Below are 23,845 nucleotides of genomic sequence, written 5' to 3'. Positions count from 1 at the left end.
GAGCAGTATAAGCATGATTTGTGCATGTACTGAATTCATGTATGCCTGCCAGGAATACATTACATGATCAATGTAGTGCTGTCTAGTACGCGCACGTGCTTGCAAGGAGTACAATACATGAAAGGTGCAGAGTTGTGAGTGTGTGCTAGTAGTATGTGTCTGTAAACAGCACATCATGGCACATTACAGAAAGGATACAGTACTGAGGAGTGAGCACAGACTAACTGCGATTGTTGGACATATTTGCGCCTGCAGTGGCACAATACATGAAGGTGACAGTGTGTGCTGTGTATGTACACTGAGTACAAGTGTGCCTGCAATGGCCTATTACATGGAAGACCCCTGGTTTATTTTTTGGCAAGCCCAGGCCTGCCTGCCTGGTGAAGACATGAGTAGAGGAATCTCCCCTCCACCCCGACAGATGTGAACTGTTGCATTTCTGGGAGCTGGGTGCGATGCATTGGAGGAAGGAAGAGAGAATCCTATTGTACACTTCAAAAGGGTGCTTTGTGATCCAGATTGACACATCTCAGGAAGGAGATGGGGTGATAAGGGAATCATAAAAAGTAGGACTTGGGTCACACTTTTTGACGCTCATTTCACTGTGGCGGACATCCAGGTGTGAACTCTAGTCACTCCCATGTCAGCTTTGGAGTCTCTCCTATGACAGACAGACTTTCAAGAGGAAGGAAGAAAGTGTAAATTTCAAAAGAAGCAGAACTCGAACACTAAAACTTCAAAGATTCAGACCCTAAATCACATTAGATGTCTGGAAATGGACTATAAGAAGGGGATGTTGAGACCCCAAAATTGGTAATCTGCCAAGCAGCAAGACGGACTGTGTCAGAAGGAGGTGGTCGGCAAGACTGCTGCCTGTGACTAGGACTGGAGTCCAAGACCAGATAGTCTCCCTGCTGGCTTAGGGGACATCACCCAGGAAAACCAAGACCACCTGCCCTTTAGCACCAGTACCAACCTGCTTGCCAAAACCAGTGTGCTCTGTGAGGAAGAGAAGAGCGTTGGAGGGAGCAGGATCCAGTGGAGAGCCCCAATGACAGGTCTCCCAGCATGAGGAGAAAGCTCTGCATGAATCGTTTCGTTGCCAATGTACAGGAGTGATTCAGAGCCCACCCCCGTATGCCAGGAGAGGACTGGCATGGACGGAGCTGGTTACTGAGTGCAGTGCAGGAAACGCCAAGCTGGTATCGCCATTGCAGTCACACCCATATGTCAGAGGGGGCCATCATTGAGGTCACTGTGCCGGCAAAGACTTGTGAGAGTCTTGGTGGTGATCCCGTATGCAAGGAGGGGATGTCGCGATATCAGCGATTGCAGTGGAGAAGTCCCAGCCTGTACCGCTGCAACCCCGTATGCCAGAATGGTGACATGTTTTGCCAAACACGTCACCAGGGAAGAATTAAGCCGCGACCTGTGTGTCAAAATTGTGCATCAGACCGGGCCCCTAACCAACCCAGTGGACTCCGTAGGACGGAGAGAGGACTTCGCTCCATTTCTAGGCTCCTGTCAAGAGCAAGGAGATCAATCCTTCCCCCCATGTGGGGAAAACTGAACTTACTATGGTTGCATCCCCACAGGTTGATGGTGCGATTTGCAAAGTTTTCCCACTTTCTTTTAAAAGTTTCAAATAAACACGCATCTCCAAGACTTCTTTTCAAAAGAGCATTTCAATTTGTATTGTTCATTCACAATACTCTCATTTCATGAGTAAACTTCCATTCCCAGAATGCATCATTCCCGGTTTAACATGTTATTTGTTGTTCCAATGCATTTCGGTCCACTGGCCTTCATCTGGGGAATATCTGTGAAGTTAAACATTGTTTGTCATTAATGTACTACTGAGGACGTCCACTGAGTAATGCTTTAGTGGTGACATGTCTATGAATCAAACGTACTGGTGCGTTAATGGTGCGTTAATAATTACAGAGTTTTTGTGGATAAGTGCTTTATGATTTACAAAGGAAGGAGTAGTTTCTTTTCTGTAACTCCAGTTCTGTAGTAGGGGTATCTCTGTGATAGTCATAATCTAGTGAATAGTCCCGCCCATGTGCGGGGACCCCGGAGCAATAAAAAATAATCTCTTAAGGTGTCAAATCATGCAGACCTGCATCCACCTTTAAGAGAGAATTTAATTTGAAGACAAATAATGCAGTCTATACCCACAGGCTACACTGTCCAGTACTTCAACTAGAATTCCACCAACATCCACAAACAGCACTGCCTGCCCAGCTTTTCTCCACAAGGGAAAAAACCATGCCTCTACCAGCAAAAGCCTCTGGAATGATAGAGAGGAGGAATGGACAGACAAGCCCCATAGGCTGCCATTATGTGGCTCAGAACAGGATACTGTGCCTTTAAGAAAACTTTCCAGAACTTTCCAGTATCCAAGAATGCACAGCAGGTCCCTTTTACTTTCAGTTCTTTTTGAAGGCGTAGCACGCCAAACCTGTAGCATTCCTCACATGAATAATCATCTCTCCACCGGGGAGGAGGGCGGGCGCTTATGACTATCACAGAGATACCCCTACTACAGAACTGGAGTTACAGAAAAGAAACTACTCCTTCTGTAGTAGGGGATCTCTGTGTATAGTCATAATCTAGTGAATAGAATGGCAAGCCCATCCCCACACAAAAAATGCGGTGGAGAAGATACAAGACAATACCACTACTGCGCGAACAGATTTCGCAGCGAAGCCTGCCCAACCTGAGCATCAGCCCTGGCATCCGAGTCCAGACAATAATGCGCAGCAAAGGTATGGACCGACTTCCAAGTGGCCACCTTGCAGATTTCTGCAATCGGAACATTACGCAGCAAAGCAGTCGTGGCAGCTTTGCCCCTGGTGGAATGAGCCTTGGGTTTACCCCCTAAGGTCTTATTAGCCTTTTGATAACACAATTGTATGCAGGACACAATCTATCGAGAGATGGACTGCTTAGAGGTCGCGAGACCGTTCCTGACTGATCCATAATTAATAAACAATTGGTCTGACCTACGAATATCCTTGGTCTTATCAAGATAAAATTTCAACACCCTCCGAACATCCAGGGAATGGAGAGACCTTTCCGCTGGCGAAGAGGGATTCTGAAAGAACGTAGGTAAAGTTATGGTCTGGTTGACATGAAAATCAGAGATAACCTTAGGAAGAAATTTAGGGTGAGTACGCATAACAACCTTAGCAGCATGAAATACAGTACAAGGTTCTTGACAACATAATGCCTGAAGCTCACTCACCCTGCGGGCCGATGTAATGGCCACTAGGAACGCCGCCTTCCAGGATAGGTGCTGCAACGAAGCCTTGTGAATGGGTTCAAAAGGCTCCTTCATCAGTCTGGACAGCACCACATTCAAGTCCCAGGAAGGCGAGGGAAGTCTGACAGGAGGAAACACTTTCTTCAAGCCTTCCAAAAAATTCTTGACCACAGGGATCTGAAAGAAGGAAGTCTGTGAAGGGCATTTCCTGTAAGCAGTCAAAGCAGCCAGATGAACCTTAATGGAATGGAAATTAAGGCCGGACTGCGCCAAATGTAAAAGATATGGAAGGATGACATCTTCCTTACACGTCGTAGGGTCAAAGCTCTTGGACTTGCACCAGATACAAAACCTCTTCCACTTGTAGGCATAGGAAGTCCTAGTGGAAGGCCGTTTAGACTCCTTTAGTATGTCCATACAATCGTCTGGTAGATTCAGATGGCCATATTGCACTATCTCAGGAGCCATGCCGCCAAACTCAAAGACGAGAGGTTGGGGTGCACCATCCGCCCCCCGAACTTCGTGAGAAGGTCCGGCCTGCACGGCAGCCGTATGTGAGGAAGGAGCGACCGGTGAAGTAGGTCCGTGAACCACCACTGTCTGGGCCATTCCGGAGCAATCAGGATCATCCGAGCCCCTGACCGGGACAGTTTGATGAGCACCGCCGGAATCAGGGGAATGGGTGGAAAAGCGTACAGAAAGCTGTTCGACCAGTCGATCCATAGCGCATTCCCCAGCGTCCCCCGCTGGTAGTACCTGGATGCGAAGTCTCGGCATTTGCTGTTTTCGGCGGTGGCGAACAGATCTACGTCTGGAGTCCCCCACCTTGCGAAGACTTCTCCTAGTACTTTGTCGTTTATGACCCATTCGTAGTTTTCCTGAATCAGTCTGCTCAGTGCGTCCGCCTGAGCATTCTGCACCCCTGGCAGATGCGTGGCCGTAATAGTCAGTCCTCGGGCCAGAAGCCAGTGCCAGATGGCCTGCGCCTCCTGCGACAAGAGTGCGCGATCTCGACCCCCCCTGCTTGTTGAGGTAATACATAGTGGTTGTATTGTCCGTCTGTATCAGCAGCGAGTTGGTCTGGAAGGACGGAAGGAAGGCCTTCAGTGCCAGGAAGACAGCTCTGAGTTCCAGGAAATTGATGTGGTACGTCGATTCCAACGGGGACCACTGTCCTTGAATCTGCAAGTCCCCGGAATGCGCTCCCCAGCCTTGGAGGGACGCATCCGCCACGATACTCTTCGTATGAATGTCCTTGTGGAAGGGAATCCCCCTGAGGAGGTTCTCCCCCGAACATCACCACTTCAGAGACTGAAGAGCATGTAGAGACAGCCGTATCTTGTCGTCCCAAGAACCTGTCTTCTGATCCCACTGATCCTCCAAACACTCCTGCAGTGGTCTCATGTGCAGCCGTGCATGAGGCGTGAGGAAGATACAGGAGGCCATCGATCCCAGCAGCGAAGACACCTTCCTCACTGTCGTCGATGGAGCAGTCCTGAGGTCCTGAGCCTTCCGAAGGAGTGATAACCGTCTCTCCTCCGAAGGAGACACGCTTGCTGACCGCGTATCGATGGAGGCTCCCAGGTACTGTATGCACTGGACCGGAGTCGGGACAGATTTGGACACGTTGACGTGTAACCCCAGCTTGTGCAAGAGAGCGCACATCCACCGGAAGTGTTCTTGCGCTTCCGAGAAGGATGAGGCCTTGATCAGCCAATCGTCCAGATACGGGTAGACAAACACCTTGTTCCTCCGCAGGTGTGCCGCCACCACCGCCATGCACCTCGAGAAGGTCCTGGGCGCAGACTTTAGCCCGAAGGGCAGTACTGTGTATTGATAGTGATGGGCGCCGACTTGGAATCGCAGGAACTTCCTGTGCTTCCGTGCGATGGGCACATGGAAGTACGCATCCTGTAGATCTATGGCACAGAGCCAGTCTCCCCGTTGCAGCTGAGGGTAAATCTGATGCAACGATAGCATGCGAAACTTCTCTCTGCAAATCCATTTGTTTGCCTGTCGCAAATCCAGAATGGGCCTGAACTCGTTCTTGTCCTTCTTGCGAACGAGGAAAAACCGAGAGTACAGACCTCTTCCCCTTTGAGACAGAGGTACCTCTTCTACTGCCTTTGTCCTCAACAAGATGTCTGCCTCCGCCTGGAGCTCTCGCAGCTGAAACTGAGAGCTTACCGGCGGAATCACTGGAGGCGGGCTGATAAACCGAAGACTGTATCCATTGCAAACAATATTCAGCACCCACTTGTCTTGAGTAATTTTTCTCCACTCTGCCGGAAAAAATTGAATGCTTCCCCCCCACTGGAGTGGGTAACGGTTGCAGGGGAAGTAGTCGCTCAGGGCCGAGACCCGGCCGGGCCCTTGGTAGTAGTAGCGGCCTGCTGGCCTCCTCTACCCCTCTGGCGTTTCTGGAAGGGTTTCCGGAACTGCTGCTGTTGGTGCTGCTGCTGTCCCGAACCCTGCCCACGCCCTCTGCCCGTAGACCTGAACCGTCTCTGGAACGGGCGCTTCTTCTCGGCCTTTTCCAACCCGACGGCCGCCAGGGTCTCCGCCTCCGCCTTCATGCGGGCCATCTCATCATCCGCATGTTTACCAAACAGGGTCTCCCCCGAGAAGGGCAGATTGGCTACTCTGTGCTGAGCCTCTGGCTTGAGCGACGTCAGGCGCAGCCAAGAGTGACACCTCTGGTGGACGCTATGACAGTAGGAGTGCCCCGCTAACAAGGAGACATCCGCTGCCGCACTAATGACCTGGTTCGAAACCAGCATACCCTCTTGCACCGTTTCCAGGAAGTCCTCCTTCCTGTCCCGGGGCAGCAAGTCCGCATACTGTTGGAGGGACTCCCACAGGGCCCGGTCGTAACGTCCCAACAGCGCCCCCACACTCGCCGCCTTCATGGTGGTAGATGCGGTCCCACACACCTTCCTGCCTGCCGAGTCCAGCCAGCGGCTTTCCTTGTCGGGCGGAACCGTCGATGAAGGTGCGGTCGCATGCTGTTTCCTCGCCGCCGTCACGATGACAGAGTCCGGCTTCGGGTCCATCCTTAAAAAAGCAGGGTCCGAGTCCGGGGCCCGATACTTTTTCAGGAGCCGCGAGGGGGTGGATTTCGTCACCGCGGGAGTGAGGAACAACTCCAACGCGGGCTCCACCAGTCCCGGCACTAGAGGCAGCAGGGGGCGAGACAGGTGTTTTTTGTGTAAAGTCTCGAATATCACGGACGTCGTGGGTGTCGGAACCCTCACCGTGATTCCCAACTTGGCTGCCCCCCTCAGCAGCACCTCCTGGAAGGAGACTAGATCGTCCACAGGAGACACCCTAGTCCCTGGTGAGTCAGACAGCGTCGGTGAGAAATCCCTGGCCGAGGACCGTGTGCGTGACCTGGACCTGTGCCTCCTATGGCGCCGTCCTGATGTCGACGACGACGACCTCCTATGGCTCCGCGACCTTCTCCTCCTGATTGAGCGGGAGCGCGACCTCCTCGGCTTCGGCCAGTCCGCCGGTCTAGCCGGGCCCGGCGACCGTGGATGTCGCGGCCTCGGCGTCCCCTGCGGCGGAGTCGGATACCTGGGCAGGGAGACCGACCTCGGTGGAACTGCAGGCGGCCCCAACGGAGTGCGAGGTGGTATAGAACGCGGAGGAGGAGGTGGAGGTGGTGACGCAGGCGGTGGTGGTGGAGGAGGAGTCGGCGGTCGTGGTGGTGGTGGCGGAGGTGGCGATGGCGTAGGGTTCCGAGGGGGTGTATACACCACGGAGTACCCCGATCCCGGCGACTCCGTTCCCCTCTTACTCCCGGCGTCAGGGCTCCCCCTGAGCCGTCTCGACGTCGACCGCCTCCTCGACGTCGATCGTCTTCTCGACGTCTGCCGCCTCCTCGCCGGCGACCGCCGCCTCGACGTCGCGAACGTCTTCGTGACGTCGATCTTCGTGACGGCAATCGTCTTCTCGACGGCAATCGTCTTCTCAACGGCAATCGTCTTCTCGGCGGCAATCGTCTTCTCGGCGGCAATCGTCTTCTCGGCGGCAATCGTCTTGAAGGCGATCTGCGTGACGTCGATCGCCTCGACAGCGACCGTCGTCTCTTAGCCGACGCCGGGTCTGATCTCGCCGCCGATGGCTCGACGGCGTCGTCGCAGAAGATGCCGATGTCGTCGACGGCGGCCTGTTCAGCTCCTTCGACGTCGAACGTCGACGCCGCTTCTCCCCAGAGCCCTGGGGAGATGGCGAACAGACCGTAGTCATCCCCCTCGACGCCGCCGTCAACGCCCTCGACGGGGAGTGGGGACGCTTGCTGGTCTTCCTGCCCCTGGGGAGCCCCCCAGAAGCCTCAGAATGGGCAGAATCAGCCCCTCCATACCCACCTCGTGCCTTCAGCCCTCTGTCCTCCAGGACCTGGAGCCTGATCTTCATCCTCTCTCTCAGGGTCCTGGCTGAAAAAGAGCGGCAGATCTCACACTCCTCAGGCACGTGAGATTGGGCAAGGCAGACGATGCACACCCTGTGTGGGTCTGACTTAGCCTTTTTCCTTTCACAATCAGGACACTTGTCGAACAAGGCAGTCATGCTGACAACACCCGAAGGAAAGGACTTTACTAATACTTCTAAATCACTTGAAAAGTAACAAATAACCCTTGAAAAGGGAGAGCTCAATGCACCAGGGTCCTGCTAGCAGGAGCCGGAAAAAAGAACTGAAAGTAAAAGGGACCTGCTGTGCATTCTGGGATACTGGGAAAGTTCGGGAAAGTTTTCTTAAAGGCACAGTATCCTGTTCTGAGCCACATAATGGCAGCCTATGGGGCTTGTCTGTCCATTCCTCCTCTCTATCATTCCAGAGGCTTTTGCTGGTAGAGGCAGGGTTTTTCCCTTGTGGAGAAAAGCTGGGCAGGCAGTGCTGTTTGTGGATGTTGGTGGAATTCTAGTTGAAGTACTGGACAGTGTAGCCTGTGGGTATAGGCTGCATTATCTGTCTTTAAATTAAATTCTCTCTTAAAGGTGGATGAAGGTCTGCATGATTTGACACCTTAAGAGATTATTTTTTATTGCTCCGGGGGCCCCGCACATGGGCAGGACTATTCACTAGATTATGACTATACACAGAGATCCCCTACTACAGAAACAAGGTTGCAATCTATTTTAAAGTTTTTTGAGTCAAAGCCTTTCCTGTAACTCGAGTGCAAGTGCTTAAGATATTAATTGGTATACGCGCACAGTTACGAGTTCTTATGCAAATTAATGATTCGCAGTGCCACTACGTGCCTAGTCCCGAGTGCATTTAACATAAAATACGTACATAGTACCGAGTTTCTCTTAAAAAGTGAGAAAGGACATAATGTGTACTGGCGTTTATAATAACGCTTGCATGTTCTTCTTGAATAACAAAGGTTGATTGTTGCCTCACGTATAACGATGTTCCATAGGGTTACAGTTTTTAATATCCATGTTTTGTTTATTTGTTTACCAATACTTTATTAATTCACTACACTTTATCCACAAAACTTTATTAATATATCACTTGTAGCAAGCTGAAGGTATAATGCCAGTACACTTTAAGTCCTTTCTCACTTTTTACCTCCTCGAGTAACGCATCCGCCGAAGTTTAGTCTGTTTTTATTAGGTCTCGGCTAGCGAAGGCTGCGCTTGCGCAGTCTCGCTCGCGAGATTTAATGACTTGGAGAAGAGGGGCTTGAACCCGCCCCTCTTCTCCCCTCTTCTCCATTGGCTGGCCTCTTGAATGCTGGCCAGCCATTGGAGAAGAGGTTTGTCTCTCCGAACAGGCCCCGTCCTTTTCGGATTCGGGGGCGTGGTTTTTGCTACTTTTCTAATTATCTCCTCCAGCCAATGGCAAGAGGAGAGAAAAGAAAAACACGCCCCCGAATCCGAAACCGCCGCTGCCTTTCTCCGAGGCATTTCTGCTTCGCCTCGGAGAAAGGCAGTGGTGTGCTTGTTTAACTCACTTACTGACATAGACAGGCAAACAGTGTTACTGTTGACATATTTTATAAACGTTACATACATTGAAAATTTTAAGAGTTTGGAGCGCCAGTCAACAGATACCGTGCACTTGTGAAAAAACTCTTTGAATTAATACTTCCGAAGAGGCGGTGCTTACAGAGGTAACGAATAATGCGTTCTTGTAAGCCGCGCCTCTCATAACTCCCACTACGTATACTCCAAGCGCGGTCTAGCATCTAGGAAACAAATCCAGAAGGCGTGCGCGCCCACAGCAACCTCCAAGCGGGTGCGCGCCCCCTCGTCCCCTCCCTCCCTGGGCGTGCAGTAACGTGGCGGAAGAGCCTAGCTTCACGCACAGATAGAAGATGGAGGGGGCGGCGCTCGTAGTTGTGTCGCTCCTGCTCGGACTCTTGGTGCTAGCGGCGCTGCTGGCGTTGGTGCCCACTGGCGGGACCAAGATGCAGGGAGCTGAGGAGGAGACCGGCGCGGGCGGCACAGAGAGTAAGCATCATTCCTAGGGCACAGCGGAAGCAGGTGGCAGCGGCGCGCTGCACTCTGCGTGTAAATCTATGGTATTGGCAGAGCGACGCTCTACAGAGTGTTAGCGGACGTCAACTTAACTGTGGTGCAAGGCCACACGGTGGATTGAAAAATAAAATGTGTACTGCGGCTATGCGTCCGGGGATGTGGTCTTTTTACCATACTGCTAACGTTTTGTAAGGATATCAGCAATGGACATTGAAATGGGACCATTCAAGGCCCCTTTCAGGCAAAAGCACTCACTGATTTCTGAATAGTGAGTGTAAAAGCGTTAAGGTAACAATGTTGTTCCTGCTTGCATTTCACATGGTTTGCTAAATTTTGCATTCCCCTATGAGTGTTTGCTTTTTCCAGGATGATGTTACTTTTTTCTGTAGGCCGCATACTGCTCTTGTCTATTGCGTCATTTAAATTGAGCCTCACCCAGGTGTTTATAGCCGGCAGCAATTGGGTTGTAGTTGAAGTCAGTGTGAGTTTTTATCAGTGGGACAGTATGGTGTTCAGTGGGGGAGACGATCTGGCACTATGGCCAGAGATGCTGAATTTGGAACTGGGGAAGCAGGTTCAGCCTTAATAACCAGTCCACCAAACGACTCTCCTGAGAGAGCACAATCCCATGCTAGACCTTAAAAGGCCGCGCAAGACCTTAGAAGTGCTGGTGTCTTAGCACCAGCAGGTGGACCCTAGCACGGGCACGTCTGAGTTAACCTTCAAGGTTTGTCCACCACAATCCATACTGAAGTTCACCTCCAGTCTTGCTAGCAGGCCTATGAAGCAGCACAGCCAAGAACAGCAGTGACTCGGTCACTGAGGTCACAGGACCCTTGAGCAGGGCCAGCTCTAGGGCAGTGCAACCGGTGTGACCGGGCGCTGACTTTGGGTGGAGACATTATGTTTGCAAGTAAATTAATGTTTTAAAAGCGCTTGCTGCCTCCATCCTGGCCTCCAGCAATTTTCAGCAACAATAAAAATGTCATGATGACTCTGATGTTTAATGTTCTTCCTAGAGAGAGATCAGAGTTTTGTCTAGTGGAAGTTTTGACTCCTGGAAAGGTAGCACATAGGGTTAATGTGCCTGCAGCAAAGAACATGTACCATGCAGATCACAAAGTGCACATAATGTAAATAGGTCAGTGGGCTACTGCGTGTGTGTGTGTGTGTAGGTGGCTCTATTTGTGTGTGGCTCTGTGTGTGTGGGTGGCTTTGTGTGTGTGGCTCTATGTGTGGGTGCAAATGCAATAGGTCTCCCATTTGAGAGTGATTAAGCTATTGACATTGTAAATAACAATGCTGTTTCTTTAAATGTTTTTAAAAACAAAAACATAAACAAAAATAATGCTATGAGCAATGCCAATAGCTCAAACTTTAACAATGCCGAGACCATTGCATTGTAAATGCTTGTTAATGCTTAGCATCTGACGCTTACATGTAGTCCGTTAACCATTACTAAACATCAACGCGAACCAACAGCTGTGAACATTACTAACCGATTCACACATGGGAGAGAAGCACGCCGTTTTGACATTACCGGTAAGAGAAATACTCTGTACTATGTACGTATTGTAGTACATTAATGACAAACAATGTTTAACTTCACAGATATTCCCCAGATGAAGGCCAGTGAGCCGAAATGCATTGGGACAACAAATAACATATTAAACCGGAAATGATGCATTCTGGGAATGGAAGTTTACTCATGAAATGAGAATATTGTGAATGAACAATACAAATTGAAATGATCTTTTGAAACAAACTCTTGGAGAAGCGTTTTTATTTGAAACTTTTAAAAGAAAGTGGGAAAAGTTTGCAAATAGCACCATCAACCTGTGCCTGGGAGACATACCCCATGTGTATGGGGATGCAACCATAGTGATCTACAATAACGCTCCGGTCCATGGATCGATACCCAGGAGCACGGTACACACAGAAGACATTTAGTTAAAAAAATAGACTGTGCACGTTCTATCACAGAAAATTAGTAGTTTCTTTTCTGTAACTCCAGTTCTGTAGTAGGGGTATCTCTGTTATAGTCATAATCTAGTGAATAGTCCCGCCCATGTGCGCGGACCCCGGAGCAATAAAAAATAATCTCTAAAAGGTGACAAATCATGCAGACCTGCATACACCTTTAAGAGAGAATTTAATTTAAAGACAGATAATGCAGCCTATACCCACAGGCTACACTGTCCAGTACTTCAACTAGAATTCCACCAAAATCCACAAACAGCACTGCCTGTCCAGTTTTTCTCCCCATAGGAAAAAAACCCTGCCTCTACCAGCAAAAGCCACTGGAATGATAGAGAGGAAGGAGTGGACAGACAAGCCCCATAGGCTGCCATTATGTGGCTTGGAACAGGATACTGTGCCTTTAAGAAAACTTTCCAGTTTTCCAGAACTTTCCCCAGTATCCCAGAATGCCCAGCAGGTCCCATTTACTTTCAGTTCTTTTTGAAGGCGTAGCACGCCAGACCTGTAGCATTCTCCATATGAATAAGTATCTCTCCACCGGGGAGGAGGGCGGGCGCTTATGACTATAACAGAGATACCCCTACTACAGAACTGGAGTTACAGAAAAGAAACTACTCCTTCTGTAGTAGGGGATCTCTGTGTATAGTCATAATCTAGTGAATAGAATGGCAAGCCCATCCCCACACAACAAAAGCGGTGGAGAACACATAAGACACAACCACTACTGTGCGAACAAATTTCGCAGCGAAGCCTGCCCAACCTGAGCATCTGCCCTGGCATCCGAGTCCAGACAGTAATGCGCAGCAAAGGTATGGACCGACTTCCAAGTGGCCGCCTTACAGATTTCCGCAATCGGAACATTACGCAGCAAAGCCGTCGTGGCAACTTTGCCCCTGGTGGAATGAGCCTTAGGTTTACCCCCTAAGGTCTTATTAGCCTTTTGATAACACAACTGTATGCAGGACACAATCCACCGAGAGATGGACTGCTTAGAGGTCGCAAGACCAGTCCTGACTGAGCCATAATTAACAAACAATTGGTCAGACCTACGAATATCCTTGGTCTTATCCAGATAAAATTTCAACACCCTACGGACATCCAGGGAATGGAGAGCCCTTTCCGCTGGTGAAGAGGGATTCTGAAAGAACGTAGGTAAAGTTATGGTCTGATTGACATGAAAGTCAGAGATAACCTTAGGAAGGAACTTAGGGTGAGTACGCATCACAACCTTAGCAGCATGAAACACAGTATAAGGTTCTTGACAACATAATGCCTGAAGTTCACTCACCCTGCGGGCCGATGTAATGGCCACTAGGAACGCCGCCTTCCAGGATAGGTGCTGCAATGAAGCCTTGTGAATAGGTTCAAAAGGCTCTCTCATCAGTCTGGACAGCACCACATTCAAGTCCCAAGAAGGCGAGGGAAGTCTGACAGGAGGGAACACCTTCTTCAAGCCTTCCAAAAAATCCTTGACCACAGGAATCTGAAAGAAGGACGTCTGTGAAGGGCACTTCCTGTAAGCAGTCAAAGCAGCCAGATGAACCTTAATGGAATGGAAATTAAGGCCAGACTGCGCCAGATGCAAAAGGTATGGAAGGATGACATCTTCCTTACATGTTGTCGGATCAAAGTTCTTGGACTTACACCAGATACAGAACCTCTTCCACTTGTAAGCATAGGATGTCCTAGTGGAAGGTCGCTTAGACTCCTTCAGAATGTCCATACAATCGTCTGGTAGATTCAGATGACCGTATTGCACTATTTCAGGAGCCATGCCGCCAAACTCAAAGACGAGAGGTTGGGGTGCACCATCCGCCCCCCGAACTTCGTGAGAAGGTCCGGCCTGCACGGCAACCGCATGTGAGGAAGGAGAGACCGGTGAAGAAGGTCCGTGAACCACCACTGCCTGGGCCACTCCGGGGCGATCAGGATCATCCGCGCCCTGGACTGGGACAGCTTGATGAGCACCGCCGGAATCAGGGGAATGGGTGGAAAAGCGTACAGAAAGCTGTTCGACCAATCGATCCATAGCGCATTCCCCAGCGTCCCCCGCTGGTAGTACCTGGATGCGAAGTCTCGGCATTTGCTGTTTTCGGCGGTGGCGAACAGATCTACGTCTGGAGTCCCCCACCTTGCGAAGACTTCTCCTAGTACTTCGTCGTTTATGACCCATTCGTGGTTTTCCTGAATCAGCCTGCTCAAGGCGTCTGCCTGAGCATTCTGCACCCCTGGCAGATGTGTGGCCGTGATCGTCAATCCTCGGGCCAGCAGCCAGCGCCAGATCGCCTGCGCCTCCTGCGACAGAGTGCGCGATCTCGACCCCCCCTGCTTGTTGAGGTAATACATCGTGGTTGTATTGTCCGTCTGTATCAGCAGCGAGTTGGTCTGGAAGGACGGAAGGAAAGCCTTCAGTGCCAGGAAGACAGCTCTGAGTTCCAGGAAATTGATGTGGTACGTCGATTCCAAAGGAGACCACTTCCCCTGAATCTGCAGGTCCCCGGAATGCGCACCCCAGCCCTGGAGAGAAGCATCCGTCACCACATTCGTCGTGGGAATGTCCTTGTGGAAGGGAACCCCCTTGAGGAGGTTTTCCGCCGAACACCACCACTTCAGAGACTGACGAGCATGTAGAGACAGTCGGATCTTGTCGTCCCAAGAGCCTGTCTTCTGATCCCACTGATCCTCCAAGCACTCCTGCAGTGGTCGCATCTGTAGACGTGCGTGCGGGGTGAGGAAGATACAGGAGGCCATCGATCCCAGCAGAGACGACACCTTCCTCACAGTCGTCGATGGAGCAGTCCTGAGGTCCTGAGCCTTCCGAAGGAGTGATAACCGTCTCTCCTCCGAAGGAGACACGCTTGCTGACCGCGTATCTATGGAGGCCCCCAGGTACTGTATGCACTGTACCGGAGATGGGACCGATTTGGACATGTTGACGTGTAACCCCAGCTTGTTCAAGAGCTCGCACGTCCAACGGAAGTGTTCTTGCGCTTCCTCGAAGGATGACGCCTTGATCAGCCAATCGTCCAGATACGGGTAGACAAACACCTTGTTCCTCCGCAGGTGTGCCGCCACCACCGCCATGCACTTCGAAAAAGTCCTGGGAGCAGACTTTAGCCCGAATGGCAGTACTGTGTATTGATAGTGATTGGCGCCGACTTGGAATCGCAGGAACTTCCTGTGCTTCTGTGCTATGGGCACATGGAAGTACGCATCCTGTAGATCTATGGCACAGAGCCAGTCTCCCCGTTGCAGCTGAGGGTAAATCTGGTGCAACGATAGCATGCAAAACTTTTCTCTGCGAATCCACTTGTTTGCTTGTCGCAAATCCAGAATGGGCCTGAACTCGTTCTTGTCCTTCTTGCGAACGAGGAAGAACCGAGAGTACAGACCTCTTCCCCTTTGAGACAAAGGTACTTCTTCTACCGCCTTTTTTCTCAACAAGATGTCTGCCTCCGCCTGGAGCTCCCTCAGCTGGAAGCGAGAGCTGACCGGCGGAATCGCTGGAGGCGGGCTGATGAACCGAAGACTGTATCCATTGCAAACAATATTCAGCACCCACTTGTCCTGAGTAATTTTTCTCCACTCTGCCGGAAAAAATCGAATGCTTCCCCCCACTGGAGTGGGTAACGGTTGAGGGGGAAGTAACAGCTCAGGGCCGAGACCCGGCCGGGCCCTTGTTTGTGGTAGTAGCCTGCTGGCCACCTCTGCCCCTCTGGCGCTTCTGGAAGGGCTTGCGGAACTGCTGCTGTTGTGGCTGCTGCTGTCCCGAGCCCTGCCCACGCCCTCGGCCCGACGACCCGAACCTCCTCTGGAACGGTCGTTTCTTTTTCTCGGCCTTCTCTAACCCGACGGCCGTCAGGGTTTCCGCTTCAGCCTTCATGCGGGCCATTTCATCGTCCGCATGCTTCCCGAACAGGGTCTCCCCCGAGAAGGGCAAGTTGGCCACTCTCTGCTGCGCCTCCGGCTTGAGGGACGTCAGGCGCAACCAGGAATGCCGCCGCTGGTGGACGCCATGACAGTAGGCGTGGGCGGCCAATAGCGATATATCCGCTGCTGCGCTGATCGTTTGGTTAGAAACCAGCATGCCTTCGCGCACCGTCTCCAAGAAGTCCTCCTTCTTGTCTCGTGGCAGGAGGTCCGCATATTGCTGCAGGGATTCCCACAGGGCCCAGTCGTAACGGCCCAACAACGCCCCTGTACTCGCCGCCTTCATCGTGGTGGCAGCGGTACCACACACCTTCCTGCCCGCAGAGTCCAGCCAGCGGCTTTCCTTGTCCGGTGGCACCGTGGAGGCCGGGGCGGTCGCATGTTGTTTTCTCGCCGCCGTCACGATAACCGAATCCGGTTTCGGGTCCCCTCTCAAGAATGACGGATCCGACTCCGGGGCCCTATATTTCTTCATGAGCCTGGACGGAGCGGCCTTCGCTGTTGCGGGAGTGAGGAACAGTTCCAAAGCTGGTTCCACCAGTCCAGGCACGAGAGGCAGGAGGGGGCGAGACAAGTGTCTTTTATGAAGCGTCTCAAATATCACGGACGTCGTGGGTGTTGGAACCGTCACCGTGATATTCAGCTTCGCAGCCCCTCGCAACAGCACCTCCTGGAACGAGACCAAGTCGTCCACCGGCGACACCCTAGTCCCCGGGGAGTCCGACAGCGTCGGGGAAAGGTCCCTGTCCGAGGAGCGCGACCTGGACCTATACCTTCTGCGGCGTCGTCTAGAGTCTGACGAGGATCGCCCTCGGCTCCGCGATCGCCGCCTCCTGTGAGAGCGGGAGCGCGACCTCTTCGGTTTAGGCCTGTCCGCCGGTCTCGCTGGTCCAGGCGACCGTGGGCGTCGTGGCTTCGGGGTCCCTTGCGGCGGAGTCGGGTACCGTGGAAGGGAAACCGACCTCGGGGGGACCGGCGGCGGCACCGCAGGAGTGCTTGGCAGCAACAGAGGCCGGGGTGGCGGAGACAGAGTCCGCGGCCGCGGAGGAGGCGGTGGAGGAAGTGGAGACGGTGGTGGAGGAGGTGGCGGTGGTGGTGGCGGTGGAGGAGGCGGTGGCAGAGGTGGGAGAGGAGGAGGAGGCGACGGAGACCTCCGAGGCGGGGTATACACCACTGAGTACACCGATCCCGGCGACTCTCTCTTCCTCGACGTCGTGTGCCTCGACGTCGATCGCCTCGACGGCGATCTCCTCCTCGGCGTCGACTTATGTCTCGACGGCGACCTTCGCCTCGACGGCGACCTCCGCCTCGACGGCGACCTCCGCCTCGACGGCGACCTCCGCCTCGACGGCGACCTCCGCCTCGACGGCGATCTTCGCCTCGACGGCGATCTTCGCTTTCTCGACGTCGATCTCCTTCTCTTCATCGGCGGCGAGTTGCGATCCCTCGACGCCGAACGCCGACGCCGGGTCTTCTCTCGACGTCGACCGCTGGACGCAGTCGAAGACGGCGTCGTCGCCGACGACGCCGATGTAGTCGACGGCGGCCTATTCAGGTCCCTCGACGCCGATCGTCGACGCCGTTTCTCCCCAGAGCCCTGGGGAGACGGCGAACAGACGGTGGTCATCCTCCTCGACGTCGACGCCCTCGACGTCGACGGGGAGCGGGAGCGTTTACTGGTCTTCCTGCCCCTGGGGAGCCCCCCAGAGGCCTCAGCATGGGCCAAATCAGCCCCTCCAGACCCACCTGGTGCCTTCAGTCTTCGCTCCTCCAGAGCTTGAAGCCTGCTCTTCATCCTGTCCCTCAGGGTTCTTGCTGAAAACGAGTGGCAGATGGTACAGCTTTCAGGCACGTGGGACTGGGGAAGGCAAGCTATGCACACCTCGTGTGGGTCAGTTTTAGCCTTCTTTCGACCACATTCCGGGCACTTGTCGAACAAGCCAGGCATGTTGACAGTACCAGCTATTAAACACAAGAAAAAGTGACAAATTGCCAAAATCTCAATGAAAACCTTGAAAAAGGTAGAGCTCAATGCTCCAGGGTCCTGCTAGCAGGAGCCGGAAAAAAGAACTGAAAGTAAATGGGACCTGCTGGGCATTCTGGGATACTGGGGAAAGTTCTGGAAAACTGGAAAGTTTTCTTAAAGGCACAGTATCCTGTTCCAAGCCACATAATGGCAGCCTATGGGGCTTGTCTGTCCACTCCTTCCTCTCTATCATTCCAGTGGCTTTTGCTGGTAGAGGCAGGGTTTTTTCCTATGGGGAGAAAAACTGGACAGGCAGTGCGGTTTGTGGATTTTGGTGGAATTCTAGTTGAAGTACTGGACAGTGTAGCCTGTGGGTATAGGCTGCATTATCTGTCTTTAAATTAAATTCTCTCTTAAGGGTGTATGCAGGTCTGCATGATTTGTCACCTTTTAGAGATTATTTTTTATTGCTCCGGGGTCCGCGCACATGGGCGGGACTATTCACTAGATTATGACTATACACAGAGATCCCCTACTACAGAACTGAACTTACCACAATGACGGAAGCAGGAAGCTCCTTTGATTGCCTCTGAAGCTGGCAGAACCGCTCAGGAGTCTGCACCGGTCAGGTGCTGCTGCATGTACCGCAAGCAGCCAGGCTACTGAACAGAATCAAAGCTTGCAAGTGCCCAAGGTCAGGGCACCCATAGAATCGTTGAATGCTTTTATGCTGCTGGAGCGAATTAGAGCTGAAACAGGCCTGTGAGGACCTGGGGAGACTCTGCTGAAGGTGCTCCAGAACCATAGACACTTTGGAATATTTTCTAAAGAGCCAAAAGAATCTCTTGAGTAAGGCCTACTAGTGAGCATTCGCTGGATCTGGCCACCAGTGAATAGGGAATAACCCTGACCACGTTGTAAGGAAGAGGGTGGGACAGGGATCTGACAGATAAACACTAGATCCCAGACCTCAGGGGGATCGTACTGTTGCTACGAAAGATGTTATTTCTTTGAATGTGTGGAGTTAGAAATAAAATACTCTTTTTTTTATAAACGCATGCATTTGACTGGGCATTGATTTATTGACAATATTGACTGCACTTTAACTTAAGAGTCCTGTTCACTGACCAGTATCTACACTTCTCCTCAGAGGGAAACTTTGACTGCTCGTCCACTGCTACCACTGAGAGTCAAGTGCAGAAGGGGTACTTGGGCTCTGTTACTCAGAATCCATCATGGTTGGGCCCAGTACCCCCTGCGTGCCCTGTAGCCCTCTGAAAGGGGTTCTGATGCACACCATACCAAATTGTGTCCATTTGAAATTGTTCATCACAAAGTCATCATTTTATTTTAGTTAACATACAAGGTAGTGCATTTCTAACTTAACTCCTGTATGTGATGCTTTTATTTGTGGATTACAACTATCTCTGTAAACCACTCCAGTTGTTATATTTGTAAACCAATTTAGTCTATATGTCCTGCTTGTGTGGATTTCTAGTGTGCTTTCAGTGCTCTTGTATGTCCTGCTATTATTCAACTATTACATCGCTCATTTTAGCTATGCTGTTTATTCCAATTTCCTTATCTATCTATAATCTAGCGATCCATCATCTACGTGATCTATCAATCTATGCATCTATCTTTGCAGCTCTATCTTTTCAATTCTATCTATCTTTGTAGCTATGTATGGTAACCCTATCCATCTTCTGTCATCTATAGCTCATCTATAGTCTATCATCACAACTCTATCTACCTTTGCAACCCACTCCATCTATGCAACCTCCTCTATGATACCCTACTCTATGCACACTATGAATACACGCCTCTCTATTTGTCTTTGCAGGCCTCTCCATCTGTCTTTGCAAACCGCTCTACCTACCTGTCTTTGAAGGAGTTTCTATTTGTAAGAAAGTTTTACAAATATCTTACAAAAAGCATGAAAAAATGCTGGCAGCCAACTCCCAACCGGTTGGCTTTTTCAGGTCTGATGATAGCCAAGACCTTCTGATTGTACTCAAATTATGTGTATAACAAAATTTCTTCTAGTGATTTTCGCCCAGGTTTCATCCATTAATCTGTTGTTGTGTTGGTTACATTTTCTTCCAGCCACTGGATTGTGCATCATGGGGCAGTGGATTTGCGCATTTCAGCCACTGACTGATTTCACTTTGAGTGACAGCATGCTGTCCTTTCAAATGGAAAAAGAACAATTGATGGACAGAATGCAGAACAATGGCATACTTTCACCTTTTTTTGAGGATGTTTTGATTAGTTCTGCATTCCGTCTATCAATTGTGTGTCATTTGCTTTCTCGCCCTTTCACATGGATCACATCCACACACAAAGCAATACCCTTCAGCACCAGGGACAAGTATGGCTATATGCGCTTTTTTTTCTTCTTTTAACCAAAAACATGTTTTTGGCTTTAGACAATGATTATTATTTTTTTAGATTGTGGATGGTCTCGCTGTCTCACCAAGAATAAGGTTTTGCATAACCCATGACAGAACCATACCAAAATTGCCAATACCAAAAGGCTGGAAGTAAACACCAGACCCATTTGCTTTGCCAATGCTTGTTTAAAGTATGCAGGCACCCCAATAGCTGCTGCTATCCAAATTATGTTCTTTGGGATTCTGCTTCTTATTCATTTACTACATTATTTCAGAACGGACTCCCAGCAAAGCTTTTCAGTGAAATATTTTCTATTGATGACTACTTCCTCGGGGATGTTTTATAAGTAAAAGAGGTGTCAAAGATTGTATAATCACTATTGCATATATGCTATGAAAGTGGAGAGGAACCACACATGCCAGGCCTATTTTAGTAAACTGATGGCCGCCTTCAAAGCTATTATAATTTTATAAGGCACCTTCTGAAGTGCAGAAGAATACTTTGATCAATCAAGGTTTTTTTTCCAGGGCGAGTACAACCATAACTCTTAAAATGCAAATCATCCTAATAGAAAGTTTATAGCTGGTGTCCCCCCAGTGGCACTTATCTAACATATAAAATGAATCTGACTGATGTAACTAGCAATCTTTCGAAATGCAAAGACAGAGTGGGCCCTACATTTATACTGGACATACTTGTTTATGGTGTCTCAACTCCAACCGACATCACCCTCTCCAAACCGTGTAAAAGCACCAACCTGTATAAAACCTCTTTTTATTAGATCCGTTGTAGCAAAGTAAAAAGACCCATTTTCACAGAGTTCTCCAGGCCAGTCCTGTCGACGAGGGCGCTTTGCTGGATTGAAATTAAGAGGCCTGGTCACAGTGACTAAAACAGAAAGGAAAATAATGAAAGTTACTCAAGCACACGTTCAAGTTTGCTTCTATTTTGTATAAATGGTGTAAATGGAACTTTGTAAGTAAATTCCTCAAGGACGACTGTTAGGATATCAAGGCTATATTCGAAAGAAAAAGTAATGCGTTTTCATTTTAGCTTTAAACCTTCTTCCATCATCTAAATAGAGAAACTTCAGAGTAACTGTACAGATGTTGCTAAATGAACTATCCTACTCTTATTTCCAGAAAGCTTAACTTCCCACCGTTAGGAACATTATTGGGTAGCAAACCAAAATGTAATCTAGCAACTGCAATTGCTGGGCAGATGGGGCAGATGAGGCAGAGGGCACCCGGGACAGGCTGGTTGGTGTGTTTGCCTCTTTAGTGCGGCTTGCTGAAAGAAGGTAGGGACTGCTGTTGGTGCTTACAAATAGTGTTCAGTCAGCTATGAGTGTAGCATGCCTTACTATAGTCAGATGCATAGATCCGAGAACAGGAGAACTAGAGGTGGAGTAAAAAAAGGGTATGCCTGATCTCATTGTAGATTGAGAACTATAGAAATGATTTTGCAGGGTAAGAGAGGTTGAAACAGAGGCATCCTCAGAATAAAAACCACAACATGGAAATGGGATAATATGTTGAGGCCTAGGCGCGTAGGTTGTCTTAATTATAGTGAAAATGGCAGGATTCGGGGAAGACGTTTTACAGGAGAACAAAGGAAACAGTACCAAGCGGTGATCAGAGCCCTGAAAAGAAGACGGTCGTCTGAATACGTACGGGCGAGGATAGATGCCATGTGAAGTTCTAACAGAAACAGAATTAAACAAATAACTGATAACAACTAAGGGAAGCACTGGTATTATGACATGGTTGTGAGAAAGAAATGGATCAAAAGAGATAACTTACTTTTCTGCACTACTACAAGAGAAGAATGGCTTTACAACCCCTTTGATATGATATACCAAGATACAATAGCAACTTAAAAGGTTTCTAAAGGCACGCATGAATTGTAGTACAGAAAAAACAAATTCAAAGCAAACTCAATTATGTTATGTATCTTTTGGTCCGCCCTCTGTTCTTGGTTTCACTAACAATCTAAGGTTGCAGTAAAGTTATGCAGCACTTTCTTTAATATTTCATTTAAATTACCTTTGTCGCTTAATTCTTCCCATCGAAACTGATGTCGCCTCACAACAGAGAAAACAGACTCGTAGCCTTCCTCTAAAAACATTCTTATTACATCCTTGAGGTGCTTAGGGTGTAGACAGGGGGAAGTGCCTTGAATGTTTCCAATTACATCAATCTCTAAAGAACAGATAAAGAAATACATAAATGAAACGTGAACTGGCATAGCCAATATGTCTAACATTTGGGACTTTACAAGTGTTAAGCCAGCACTATTGGCTTTGTCAATGTTTTAAGCTAAGTTGTAGAGCAGTGTGGCTGCTGTGCAGCCTGTTGAAAAGTTACAATATAAAAGTGTTATAAGCATTTTTGTAAATATATATATATATATATATATATATATTCACTGAAAAAACCATAGGTTTCAGGGGTGTTATAGTTAGCTGGACTTTTCACTTGTACAAAACCATTGAAATTCCCCCGTTATAGTTAGTTCAGCTAACTATAACTCGCGCGCCCGCAATGCACTGCTGATGACATCACATATTACATCACTCATGACATGGTCAGTGACATCACTCATGACATCACTGATGACATCTCAAATGACATCACTGATGACATCACGGATGACATCATCCAGTGAATGTGTGTTTTTCTGAAAATTAAATAGGTTTTATATATGAATATCTCAAGGTCGATCGAAGAATAAATGGGTATATAAGTGTCTAAATGGATGATTTGTTTTTGAAAAATTGATTGTGTAACTGACTGATTAAGTGTATCATAGTGAATACATGGCTTAGTGAGTAATGTTTAAATATGTAAATATCTGTATCAGTCTCTCACTTTGTGTATAAGTGGCTGCATGGGTTGGTGAGTAGCTACATGGGTGTCTATATAGGTTATTAGTTGGTTTTTTGAGTATCAGTCCGAGTGTCTGCATGGTTCGGTGGGGGGTATTACGTAGTGCATAGGTGCATGAATGAGCGACTCACTGTTTGTATGTGTTGAAGACAGCATGTGTGCAGGACTGTATGGGTGGATGAGTGTGTGTATGGGTGTGTTAGTGAGTGAATGACTGTCTCAATAGTGTCTTTATGAGTAACAGATATGTTTTAAACTAGTATATGTGACTATTGGTGTATATAAGTGAGTATATGTGAGCGTGAGAGATTGAAAGAGTTCCTGTATGAATAAGTATGTGTTTCTATAAGTGATTGTTTAAAAGACTAAGTATGTGTAAGTTTCCGTAGAAGTAAGTGTGGTGGTGTGTGTATAACTGTATATGCAAGTAAATGTATGTTTGATTCTTTATTAGCATGAGTGACTATGTGTGTGAGTAACTCTATGGATGAGTGGCATTGTGTAACAGGATGTATAGGTGTATGAGTACATATGATGAGTGAGTACATGTATGAGTGACTGTATAGGACTGTTGGTGAATGAGTGGATGTGTATGTGGATCTTAGAATTACTGAAGAGGTTGTTGTAACTGGTATTGGTATGTCCATTGTTTTGAAAATTTTAGTCTCTATTTTTGAATGTGTGTATCAAAGGTTATATTAGGGTGAGAGGAGGTCTGCCACTCTATCACAAGGATGATGTCATCAGTGATGTCATCAGTGATGTCATTTGAGATGTCATCAGTGATGTCATGAGTGATGTCACTGACCATGTCATGAGTGATGTAATATGTGACGTCATCAACAGTGCATTGCGGGCGCGCGAGTTATAGTTAGCTGAACTAACTATAACGGGGGAATTTCAATGGTTTTGTACAAGTGAAAAGTCCAG

At 49.2% G+C, this 23,845-nt stretch overlaps 1 protein-coding gene across 1 annotated transcript in view; it reads right to left on the bottom strand.

The window, feature by feature from the left end:
* The window catches only part of CMAS (cytidine monophosphate N-acetylneuraminic acid synthetase), a 193,422-nt gene that overhangs the window by 70,935 nt on the left and 98,642 nt on the right, over nucleotides 1–23,845 (bottom strand). The window contains exons 4-5 of the mRNA XM_085652733.1: nucleotides 22,073–22,228; nucleotides 20,785–20,915 (exon numbers count right to left, since the gene is read on the bottom strand). Coding sequence (XP_085508859.1) covers nucleotides 20,785–20,915; nucleotides 22,073–22,228 — 287 coding nt within the window. The remainder of the gene's footprint in view (nucleotides 1–20,784; nucleotides 20,916–22,072; nucleotides 22,229–23,845) is intronic.

The sequence above is a fragment of the Triturus cristatus genome, chromosome 4_1 (assembly GCF_964204655.1).
Source record: "Triturus cristatus chromosome 4_1, aTriCri1.1, whole genome shotgun sequence".
NCBI lineage: Eukaryota > Metazoa > Chordata > Amphibia > Caudata > Salamandridae > Triturus > Triturus cristatus.
The sequence above is the reverse complement of the archived record's forward strand: the minus strand, read 5'-3'. Positions and strand labels throughout refer to the sequence as shown.